The sequence below is a fragment of the Papilio xuthus genome, unplaced genomic scaffold, assembly GCF_000836235.2.
Source record: "Papilio xuthus unplaced genomic scaffold, Pxut_1.1 DF827756.1, whole genome shotgun sequence".
NCBI classification, from domain to species: Eukaryota; Metazoa; Arthropoda; class Insecta; order Lepidoptera; family Papilionidae; genus Papilio; species Papilio xuthus.
This window is the reverse complement of record NW_013530893.1, coordinates 3,049,732-3,063,094: the sequence shown is the minus strand read 5'-3', so window position 1 is coordinate 3,063,094 and position 13,363 is coordinate 3,049,732. Positions and strand designations below refer to the sequence as shown.

Genomic DNA, 13,363 nt, shown 5'->3' with positions numbered 1-13,363 from the left:
ATGTAGTGATAAAAAAATCAATATAATATGATAAAAATGCGTAGTGGCGTTAATATTCATAGGGATTTCCCTATGAATATTAACGCAACTGTACTATATAATATACTATATTAATATATGTTTATACATGTACAAAAAATAATGCTTTCTCTGTCTGTTTCATACAGAATGTAAGGAAGGTTGTTTTTGTACATGTCTTTCGGTAAAAAACAAACGGTTTTATTAATATTATATTATTAATCATTGCAGCTACTTTAAAGAAACTCATAAAATATATTAAAAAAAATTAGAAAGCAAATTTTTTTTACTGCCAAAGACAATTTTTTTTAATTAATGAAAGATTTTAAATTTGAATATTGCAGTTTGTTAAACTTTTTAATTATCATTTTAACTAGTCCGCAGAGATTATAAGTACAATGAATAGTAATTTAAGCCATATTAGAACATATTTTAAATATGTATAATTCGTTTCAAATATTTTGGCCGCTCAGTCATCCGCCGCGCCTATTGTGATCTACGTGTGTGCAGCGATAAGTGCGATGTACCGGGCTGGCGAGATATTTGACAACTACTTTATGTATAATCATAAATTTACATTACCGAAACATACGTACATATATTTATCTCAGTTTTTTTTCAGTGTTAGTGAAAGAGATGACAATATGTTTCTTTAAATGTTTCGGTAATGAAATATATTTTATTCAAACACAAAATATAGTAAGAGCTCAAAATTAGAATACTTATTTCATTTATATTTCTATTTGAAATTTGTAAAATATTGTATTGTTAAAATTACTTGAATACATACGAAATTTGACAAGTTTTAAATTAAAAAAAATCTTGCTCAGTTTTTATTATTTTTATTCAGAAAAATATATTTACTTTTGAAATAAAAAATGTAGGTTCTTTGAAAATTGAATTATATTTAAAAGAGAAAAAATCTGTAAAAACAATTCCATTATGGTATATTAGTATGTTAAAAATTTGCATTTATTGGAACATTCTAGATTTTTGAGATTGATTCTATTGTATATTAATTTATATAGTAAATGAATATGCTCAAAACATTCGATATTATATCAGATATGATGATAGAAATAAGAGATAATTTTGTCACGTCGACTTTTATCTTTTTTTTATCAAAGTAAAAATTTAACCAAAAAAATTTTCTGACAGTTCAATTCTTTAAAAACTTGAAAAATATTCTTGGATATAGTTAAAAAAAAAAGAAAAAATTACGAATCGAAATACAATTTGTCTGTAATAATTATTTTTTTCTAATTTCAATGAGTACATTTATTATAGTTTTTTCTTATGATATTATTTAAAAACATTAATAAAGTACAATAAGGAAAAATGTAAAATAAAAAGAAATTTAATATTAATAAGTTATGTATGAGGTGCTGTTTGATAGAGCCTTAATAAAAATAATTATTTACATATATATTTTAATAATTATTTTTGAGTATAATGTAACCAGGAATGTGAAAATACTAGCATTGGGCGATTCAATCGCCTTCATTTCACTATGGCAAGTTTTTATATGCCTGGTTAAAGAGCGACTCATTTTTTGCGTGCTATATTCTGTTTTTTTTATAATTTACTCTTTACTTGTATTATTTCAATAAAGATATATCTAATCATGACATGTTTTTCTTATTTATTTATCAACAAAGATAATTCTGATAATATTTGAATCATCTCGGAGCATGTCACTGTTGTGAATGTATGTTTTACCTTGGGTTTCAAATTTCAAAATATTTACAAAACCATACCTTTTTTGTCAGTCTAAAAAAATTAAAAAAAAAATTGGAAGTCGAAGTTGGAATTAAAGCTTATTTTAGGGATTTAGAAAGGAAAAAAATTCAGTAACAATTTTTATTAACAATAATGTATACCGTGTCCACAAAACAACTTTACCCCTAATAATTATATCTTACACAATAATAGACATCTTTGTTATAATGAAAAGAATTTTATACACCCAAAAGTTTTAATCCACTTATCTCTATAAATGGATAGGCGATTGCTTGGAAATGACAGCTTCTACTTCGTTCCGATTGAAACGCGCCTGTGTTACATGACAGTAATTCGATACATATTATTAGTTCGAATCTTCACCACCGCTACAAACCGTTACTATCAGCGCCAAAATGGCGAAAATCAAATAGGCACAAAATACTACATCTTATAGCCAGTCCATTTATAGATGTCAGTGTTTTAACCGTAAACTCACACTGCAGCGACACTTGTCATCCCTTTCACTCTCTATAACAAAAATAGAGACCATAATATTAATACAAGTGTGACTGCAGTAATTCTACGGTAAGAGATCAACAATAAATTCAAAATTAAATCTTATGCAAAAACAATAAATTAATTATGACTATTTGGTGAATGTCATATAATTATTTTATAAGTAATTACAATAAAGGAATGTCAAACATTTTAAAATTAAATTAAATCAAGACATTTTAAATTAAAAATGAATACAAAAAAAAATGGAGTATTATTGTAAAAGCAAAAGAACTAACAAAATGGTAATTGACCAAATTTTCTTTACATAAAGGTTTCTTTACATTTAATAAAATCAACAATAATAGACAGGCCTGTGTCTATCAGCTCTGAACTAGTTTTAAAGTTCAACCAACCCACACTTGTCCAGCGTGGTTGACTATGGCCTAATCACCCTTAACTTAAGGTAGGCTCCGAGCCCCTCGGTGGGGACATATAGTGAGCTGATGATGATGAAAGTATAGGAAGTGTAAAGACATTTTGCATATATTAGGACTTTAATACTTATTTTAAATTAAATATATTTAAACCCCTTTACGTTTCATATTTATATTAATACTGTTAACTTCAAATTTCTATTGATAATAATTAAATTGTGATGCTAAAAAATGTGATGTTAAGAATATAATTTTTGTGAAAAAATTACATTATAATATTTTTGTGATAAATTACATTATATCTTTTCATCCTATCTCAATTAGATAAAAACATTGAAAATATCAGAACACATTAAATTTTATACCTTTTAAAAATGAAATGTTTCAAACCTCAGTCAAAGGTAGACATTATTGGGACCAAAAAAACAATAACTTTTACCTAATTATGTTATATTAGGTTCCTTATTCTTTAGTATAGATCTATCATACTAAATACACTTTAACTTTAAGGGACATCCTTCCAGTGTCCCTCAAATAACTATTGCAGTTCAAAAAAGCCATAATAATACTCATTATTGTATTAACTTTATATAAAAAATTTATAAATATACTACTTTTTATCTATATAATATTTAGATATTAAACATATAAACAATTTGTACTATTTGTTATTCAAAATTGACATTTCTTCGTTACTGCCAATGAGACATTTAACTATTTTCATTGCTAAAACACTGATACAAAAACAAAAATTATAGATCAACAAATTTATCTGATCTAGTAGGCTTAGTCAAGTATAATTTTATAGTTCAACTAGCTGTCGCCCGCGACTCCGTCCGCGCGGGATTAAAAATAGATGTTGGCCGATTCTCAGTCCTACTCAATATGCTCACAAAATTTCATGAGAATCGGTCAAGCCGTTTCGATGGAGTATGGGAACGAAAATTGTGACACGAGAGATATATAAGATATTGCTACCCCATCAACATCAAAATAGTATCACAAGAATTGTTTATATCGTGTCAAATTTATTTCTTTATGTAATTTTATAATTTTTTTTCAGACATGCCTTTGGGCAGTCACATCACTATTTTGGCAAATCCCAGTGGCAATTTGCTTATTTATCATCATCTCCTTGGCCTTATCCACTTATGTAGGGTTGGTGCTCAAGATTTTATAAACCTTAAACTTTGGGCTTTATTTTTTTGGACGCTGCCTGCAAATCGCTAACCTTACTTAACTTATCATCTTATACTAATAAAAGCAATAGCACCAATTCTTTTACAAGCCCAGATTAATCTTGTTGCATTATATCTTTGACCGTATATAATAATTTTGATAATGGAAACTTACATTGACAATTTAATAATCATCTAATTACTTATTACTTTTTAATAAAGCACTTACCACTTTTCCTATATTTTAGCCGAATCTAAGCTTAAATATATTTTTGGTCCATTCACTTGAACATTAGGTCAGGTAACAATGTCTCAGAAAATATTAGCAATGCAATAGCAAAACTAGAAATAACCAATTTTTTAAAAGATATTTAGAAAATATTTTGACATAAATATTTATATTCTATAATTTGCCATTTTTTTAGCCAAAAAATGTAGAAGATATATATTAGACATACATATTACAATAAATATTAATAATTAAATTGATTAAGTAATATGTTTAGTAATCATTCTATCTAAGCTCAAGGCTTCATAAAAATGTATTCAAAACCAAGACCAATAGTAGTCTGCATATCAAATTATTCAAACTTTCGTGAGACATTATACTAAACTGATATATAAACACGACTAAACACTCATATATATCCGTCCGGTGTCAGCACCAACTAGTTTTGATCCCATCAAGGGCCCTACTTCAGAATGAGTGGTACTGGTATTATTTCGTGGACGCAGCCCGTCACTCACTGAAGAAGGGCCCCCGATGGGCTCGAAACTAGTCGGTGCCGCCACCGGACGAATATACGTGAGTGTTTAGCCGTGTTTATATATCAATTTAGTCTGCATATCCATTCTATGCACTTCAGTGATATTATTAAAAAATATTATATATATTTTCTATCATATCAGTTTGAAAAATTGACACAACTGGACATTACTAGTTTTGCTTTTGATTCATAATTGATTGATGCTTCAGAAAGATTTTGTTGACAAAACTTTGTGCCTTATGTGTCTATTCATTTATTTTTAAATATTGTCTGAATATAGTTGAACTGTCATAAGCAAGAAATAAAGGGGCAGTGACATTACTCATAGAGGTTTCTCTCTAAGCCAAATTACTCACTTATAATAGTTCAGTTGTGATCCTTCTATGGTTACTATTAATAATCTGTTCAATAACCACAAGAGCAAACAATAACGAGTAGGTATATTTAGTGTCATAACCATTTCAAAATTATTGTCATTAAATTTAAATAACAAAACTAACAAGATAGAAGTTGTAATATACTGTGGTAACATACTGTGTAAACTTCAACATTAAAATTAACATGTATTTATAATTACATTTATTTCTTACCCAAGATATGGACCTAAGTATGGTACTTGATCACAATAAAAACAATCTGGCACTTTTGTTTCTTGTAATTCAACTAAATTGGTGCTAATTTCATTTGCTACATAATAATATCTACATCTTCTAGGCCCAATATTCTCTATCAAGGTATCATAAGGTGGGGAAAGTATATCAAAAAATGCAGCCGGAAATTCCAATGCTTCTATTTCATGATAGTTTGATATTGTTGGTGTTAGAACACAAGTTTCACTATTCGCTGCACATATTGAGTCTTGTGATACTGTCGCAAATAATCTTCTCCGTTTATGAATTCCGTGCGCGATACGAGCGGCTTCGTGTTTGGCACGTATTGCGAAATCTATTTCATTAACCGCTTCTTTCAGCGGGAATTCGGTAAAACTCCTTATGCGTACAGCACCCGCGATCACCTTCAGTAGTCCGTGCATATGTGGATGGTCATGCATTGGCATTTTAAAACCCGGCTTCAAAACAAATATGCTCATATTCACAAGACTATTTTGAAACACTTCCACGTATGTACAAGGTGCCTTGTTCGGTCTCCGCCAAGTCCCCGGGTCACTAAGAGTATTATCGTATCCTAAATCTTCCGCTTTTAAATTATTCATCATAGATTTGAGCTTAAGTAAGTTTGTATTAAGATCGTTTTTGTACTTGTCATCGAAAGTATGCAATGCCTGTCTATATGTTGATACAATCGGAGGAATATTAACGATTTCCATTGCGGACTTCGCTTCATGTCTTATATCCATATGAAATCTGACTGCACTAATACACGAAAATTTTGTTCTTCTAAAATAAGTGGAAAATATTCTGCACGATAACAAAGCACAACTGTCAGCAAACGTCATTTTTACTGCAAGTGATATTGCGTTCGGATACTTTTACGAATACAATAATTTATTGTTTTCACTAAAGTTACAATTTTTTTTTCTATAAAATATTCTTATATCAAAAATATTCTAATCAAAATATACAATTGAATAAGAAATACGAACTGTACTAATAACTTAAGGTTTATGATTCTAAAACCAACAAATTCTTAAATATTAAATAATGTACAGAGCCATCTGTTGTGCGAAAAGTCGAAGTTTGAATTTTTGAACCTCTATTTGGTTTTGAATAAAATTAAGTATTATAATTTGAACTAAAAGAAGAAATATTTTCAAACTCTATACGCATTTACTTTAAAATTGCATTGATAAAAATAGTTTACTTTAAATTATATTTATACAGACTACAGCCTCTACAAAACACAATGGATTTTTTCAGGTTGGTTTTCACAACTTAAATTTATTCAAATATATCGTCGTCTGTCTAATTTCCGATTAAAAAAGGAAAAGTATAGATTCTTAATGTTTTGGTAGCAAAAGCAGCAAACATACACAAACGCTTTTAATAAAAACTATTACAAACTACAGCGAAAAAAAAACATTTATGTACAAAAATACATTAAAAAAAACATCACATAAAAAACTCGTTGCCCAGTTAAAATCGACCTCTTACCTATGCCATTATAGAAAACTCTATAACAATTGAAAACCGATAAAATGCCATAAAAGCGTTGTACAGGCATTAACAACCGAGGTCACATTTTATGTGTGGTCGATGTAAATAATGACGGGAGGTTTGTCCGTTTATACCACTTAAATAAATAAGTCGCTCAACGTTAGTACCAGATTGCGTTTTATTTGGTTCCGCACGGTCTGCGTTTTATCGATTTCGATTTAAACTGTTTATTCGATTAACTGGCAACACTAAACACAGATAAATTCATCAGTGTGTACCACACATGGTTAAATATATGTTGTAGTTTCTAGAATTACGCGTATAATAAAGATGTTTCTATTTAAGGAAAAGAATAAGTTACAGATGCGCCTACTTAAAACAAAAAAACTAGCATTCGTCCGCGACTCTGTCGGCGCGTAATAAACAAAATAATTAGTAGCCTATATGTTTTTCTAGACTTTGTATGTATACTAAATTTCATCAAGATCCGTTCAGCCGTTCTGGAGTTACCTTCAAACAAACATCCAACCATCCATCCATCTAAACATACGCATTTATAATATTAGTAAGAAGAAAGATAGTAAAATAATATTTACCTTTTCTACACCAAATTCTCTTCCGTTCTCATTTTCTTTTTAGAAACCGGTGGACAGATGACTAAAATTGGGTTTTTCGCAACACATTCATTAGACGAAAATTGGGTATGATTCAAGGCTTTATTCTGTGTGATCGCGGTATTGTCCCGGCCGTGATAGCATGCAGCAGACTGCAAAATTCACCAAGAAAGACTTTATCGAACACACTGTATCTAATAAAACATCTATTCCTATTAAATAAAGCTACCAAATGTATTTTAATTCAAATGTAAAACAATGAAATGATATAAAAAGTCTTCAAGGAATACATCCGAGTGCTACCGTGTTCTGGACATCGTCAGGTAATCGTGGGTGGTCTACTCAGAACTCTCATCGTGCTTTACTGTTAAATAGAATTATCTAAATGTTATGTTGTATACCCAGTTCCGAATCAAAATCTAAACTTTGTATACAATCGTCAACCAATATGAGCACTTTATGCGATGAAAATTATAACCTAAAATTTGTTTCTTATTTATTTTACTTTTTAATAAAGAGTACTGGGGTACCTAACGCACGGAGAAGAATAAATTAAAGATATCATAAACAGGGACAAGTCAACTTTATACTCCATGGCCAAGTATGAAAAGATTGCAAAAAAGAAGTTTTTGCTTTGCACTTTCGGTGAATTTAGATGGCCGTTTGCTCCATTGCCACCCCATGATTTATAAAAGAAAAAGTTGCGGACGCCTTTTAAATTTCTACCTCTTATAATGAAAATATTGGTAACTGCGTAATTACATTTGTCAATTAATAATATAATGTACCGCTATAGAAATAGTATGAACAAAATCGAACATTTATAGGTTGTTTAATAGACAAAAATTATCAAAATTCTCAGTAAAATTTTTATTTATATATCTCTTTAATAAAATCAGGTCAACTCCGTTTACAAAAATACGTTTTCTCACAATTTTTAAGTTAATGGCGCCTATTTTTGGCATCTGTCAATAATTTCCCGCCAGTTTTAAAAGAAAACCAGTTTCATATTCGATTCGCGGATCTACGTTACGCGTGAGTGATACCTACATTAATTTTGCAAGCATATCGGTTTTTGTTTATTTAAATAATTTTTATAGTACTGCTCAATTTTAATTAGACGTATAGTTATAAAGCACATATTAGGGAGAGTTTGCACAGCTACGATAACTACTTGATTTGATTGCAATTAATTTTTAAAACGAATTAGTTACCTATGAACTGTAATTTATATTAATCTTACTAATATTATAAATGCAAATTTTTGGGTGGATGGTTTACCCGTACTGAGCCAGCATGATTATGCCCCAGTCCACTCCTGACCCTCAGTGACGCTCCGGCGTATAACTGGTGATTATGGATAGATTGATAATACGCAAAATTCCACAACGGCGGCACGTAAATAGAGGAAAATTTGTACATGTATTTTTTTATAGAAAACGATAGCAAACGATAAACGAATCGCCTAATATTATTTGGTCCGAGGCCCTTGGACATCCGCAACGCCAGAGGAACCGTAGATGCGTTGCCGGCCTTTAAGGAAAGTGTCAAGCCATCGAGACAGGGAAAGCGCAGACAGTCTGAGGCGACAGCTAGTAGTCGTTCTATTTAATGTTTCTGAGTCTAGAAATAACAATAGTAGGTGAGTAACTTTCAAATTGCAGTAGAAACATTATAATTTTATTGACTGAAATCTATTATTGTTAACTAAATGCCAGTTTATAACATTCTAAATTTCCTTTGAATCGCACTACGAAGTACACAATTGAACAATCTCGTGCCATCATGTTGGTGCTAAAACAATATGGAGGCATGTTTATTGTTCTAACACGGAAACAGTAGCACATATTTAGTGGAAATAACTCGCTCTGGTTTTGTACTGGAGTGATGTCCAATCGGTACTAATACCGATTTTATATTATCGGTAATACGAGCGCTTTGTCACTGGTTTTCATTGTTAAAAACTACCTCAAACGACACATATTATGCTCCAAAATAAAATCACACAAATTTGAGGTTATTTTAAAATCTTAGAAATTATACGTTGTGAAATGGACAAAATAATATTAAAATTTACAATAGGTACTAAATAATAATATGTAGAAAATTACTTACGATTACGTAGAGTGCACTGCTGTACTTTATGGGTAGATGATTAAATTCATAACTGTCAAAAGATTTAACATAAAAAAATATTAATTCCCTTTACAACACTATTCATAAGAACAACACTAGCGCGGCCATTACCAGGACTACAAAGCGCAAATGATACGAAAATCGTGTATGAATGTAAATTTAAATAAACATAAACAAATCTAACGGAGCGGTTTACGTATTGTCTATTTGTAATGCTCCTGGAAAAAGTTGCCGGATGGTTAGTTATGAGAGCACATTGTCTATGTTTTTTATATTTTTAATTTTTGTCAAAGGTTACAAGAGTTATACAGCCACTTGATTGACTTGTAAAACATTTGATATTTAGGTCATCGTAATGTTTATAAGAAAAAAAAATATTATATTCTTTTTTTATGCAAATACTGTTAGATTTATAAAATCAATAATTAACAATATTATAATTATAATTTACTTCATCTTTTTTATACATCTGTATAATAAATATTTTTATTAGGGAACATAGCATCTGTAATAAATTTAATTTATTGGGACAAGCAATATTTCTAATACCAAATTAAAAATTGATCTATAAAACATGAAATATCAACATTAACACTAATAGACGCGGAAGTTTGTCAATTCCAATCGGTAGTGGTAACATAGCGCCTCATGTCTGTGACAGACGGACAGACAGACGCGCCGGAGACGTTCACAAAGGATTGGGACGTTTCCGCCGCGCGTCTAAACGCTACTGCCTCTGTTTATGTTTGACGCATTTACTTCGATGTTCTACGCACTACTAAGAACACTACATTACGCTTTGAATGCGCACACAGATTACTTACGTATAGAGTTTATTTTAGTACTTTAAAAATATATCGAAAAAAGTTGGCCATAAACAGATTTATCAGGCCAAAACATATTAAAATAAAATAGTAATCAGTATTCATATTAACAAAAGCTGCAATTCAGATTTATCTTTGAAACCATCTCTGTCAATAACTTACTTTTTTTTTAATAATTTTTATAATTTCATGTATCTTTTGAAATCTCGCATAGTTAAAATTCAGTACAAACTCTTTAACCTGTTAATATATTTTACGTAAGTATATTTCATAAATAACAATAATTTCATAAATAAAATACCATTGACCTATTAAATTAATTTTTAAACCCTTTTTACGTTAGAATTTTTTCAGCGATTTCATATATTTTTGTATCCAAAGAGGTTGTATTTTATTTACCGCTGGCTGGTATACGTTTATCATTAAGTTGGCGACACTGCATTTTAAAAAGATTTTAAAACACTGTACTATTCTTTTTCAAAGTGGAAAATTAATCATTGAGTTATTGCGTAGTTTTGTAAAAATAAGTGTTAATTTTCGTGTTATTTAATGATTTTTAACATTAAAAATATAGTTTATTAGTTTTATAAATGAGTTTATAATTTATACATACAAGTTTTATTTCTATAAGTTTTGTTGAATTTGTGATTTTTGGGTTAATAATGGACGCTTTAGTAATGTGTAAAAGACATTGAAAGGGCAAGAGAACGCGGGAAAGAAAATGGCGAAACGATATAAGTTTGCAGGTCAACGGTAAGGTAAGTAATTTAATAATTTCACATGTAATAGCGGCCATTTTTTCCGTATTATGTTATTTTGGTGAAAATATGTTATTTTTGAAATACGTATTAATTACTAACTTTTTTATAGTAATTATCTTTATTCTATTGATTTTATTTAACCAAAAATTGTTTTTTTTTAATAAGAAGCGCGTTCATTGCTACGATACACAGGTACCCTCTTTTTGATTTCAAATTAATGTTACGTCATTAAGGGCTATTATTCCGATATAATGTATATGATATAAAAATAAACTGAACTTTATAAGCAAAGGATACTTGTAAAGTTAACAAATTCCAAAGTATTTGAGGATGCCAACCATTTTTCATTTTAACTTCTTTAAATTTTTATTCATATATTACGACATTTATAATATTTGTAAGGATTTCGTTGAGTAATTACTGATAAAGTAAAATAGTGTAATGACCGCCATGTTGCGTTTGAGTTTTACAAAATTTAAGCTTAATTAGATATGTTTCAACTGCGAAGAAAATGTAAAATATTATTAATGTTTAAACGCTTTAGTTTGCATATTTGGATGGATGTTGGTTAGAAGGTATCTCTGTATGGATCTCGATGAAATTTGTCATAGATGTAGAGCATTGTTTTGAAGAAGGCTAGTACTACTAATTACTATTCTTTTATTTCGCGCCGACGGAATCGTGGGTGAGAGATCAAAATTTGCTATGATTTTTTTATTTCATAAATTTTTATAATTATTGTGAGTTTTTACGTTGTAGAAGAAATGGCCAGCGTGAATGCGGTTATATGGTCGTTTATTGTTTAAACCTACAACGTATTCTAACAAATTGAGGTGTTTATTTAACATTTAACATTAAATCATATAAATGAACGTTTCCCAAAACGTATTTAACGGTATGAAAAAACAAGAAGGCATCGCGTATTTAAAAAAAAAAACTTAAAGGCCTATTAAAAGCAACCCAACTCTTTTCGTGCCAGTGTTTGAACGTAAACATTGTCTTAGTCGGAGCGACAAAAAAGTTTTAAAATAAAATTAATAGACGACGTCACGTGTGCTCGTTCTAGGAAACTTGTTAATTATCTGTTGTAAACTAATAAAACGTAATATTATACTGGAAGCATGTTTAAATATAATGGCCGAGCTGGCATGCTTCTGCCGGATTTGAGTTGGCCGTAGATTAAATATATTAAAAAAAAAATAAGATCATCTATATAACGATCTATGAACACAAATTAAAATAACATATCTCTTTGAAGAAACTTAGGTCGTAGATTTTCACTTCGGAGTTTCTTCAGCCATTATCTGTTGAAATATTGAATTATATTCAATTTCGAGGTCACTTGGAAGATAAGCTAGCTTCCAAAAAACTTGATGTGTTTTGTAAAGCGAATTATTTCCAGCCGGGCAACCATTTTCAACTACATAAGGCACAAGTTTGGCATCACATGAAATGCTCTTAATATCTTCAACGATTGAGCTTTGAACTGATCGGTACTCTGCCCTTGAGGTGGGACGTTAGTTTCCTTTGAATTTTACTGATTTTACACGTAGTGTTCCGAAGAATTGTTTGGTACAAAACGTCGAGTTCCATCAATGGATGGATCCACACCATCTTGATGGCTGAAAATCCTCAACCGTGTGGTTTTCGCGAAACTTTCTGCCACGCATTTCCGCGTTGTGGAACGGACTGCCCTCTGCGGTTTTTCAGCATCCTGCAAGGTAAAACCTCTAGTAAAACTAAGTAAAGTGTTTTTTTGTATGTTAGCTTTAATCAGTCGTATTTAAAATAAATTGTATGTTATATTCATTCATTTGATTTCATTGAGGCACATTTACATTTCAGTAGCATAAACTTTTTATATCTTTCGCCTACCTGTTTACTGTGCTCGGAAGTATTGGAGGAGCGTTTGATCTACGATGAAAACTTGTACCAGTAGGTTCTTGGTAGTATATAATTCTTTATTAAAATTTATTAAGTACAAAATAAACTAGATCAAGGAATATACGTGTTTTCCGGCAAGTAATCGTATAGAGAAGTCATAATAGTAGGATCTGAAGATATAATGATGTTTCGTGGGTATACGTTTGCCTTTATGTTAAATTAACTGTGACCTCTCCCGTGAGTTGACTGTCTATTCATGTTAAAAGTTAGGTAGAATTAGATGTACAAGTATTGTTTTTTAATTTATTTCGAGTTTGGTCATCATCGTCATCATATCAGCCTTTATCTATCCACTGCTGGTAATAGGTCCCACTCCCACACCAATCTTTGCGGTCCTATGCTGATCTTATCAA

General features: G+C 30.2%; 1 protein-coding gene across 1 annotated transcript; it reads right to left on the bottom strand.

The window, feature by feature from the left end:
- Positions 1-4,338: 4,338 nt before the first annotated feature.
- Positions 4,339-6,070, bottom strand: LOC106116159 (2-aminoethanethiol dioxygenase). The gene has a single exon (XM_013309903.1). The coding sequence runs from the start codon at positions 5,972-5,974 to the stop codon at positions 5,204-5,206; it is 771 nt and encodes a 256-aa protein (XP_013165357.1). The 5' UTR covers positions 5,975-6,070; the 3' UTR covers positions 4,339-5,203.
- Between the last annotated feature and the right edge of the window lie 7,293 nt (positions 6,071-13,363).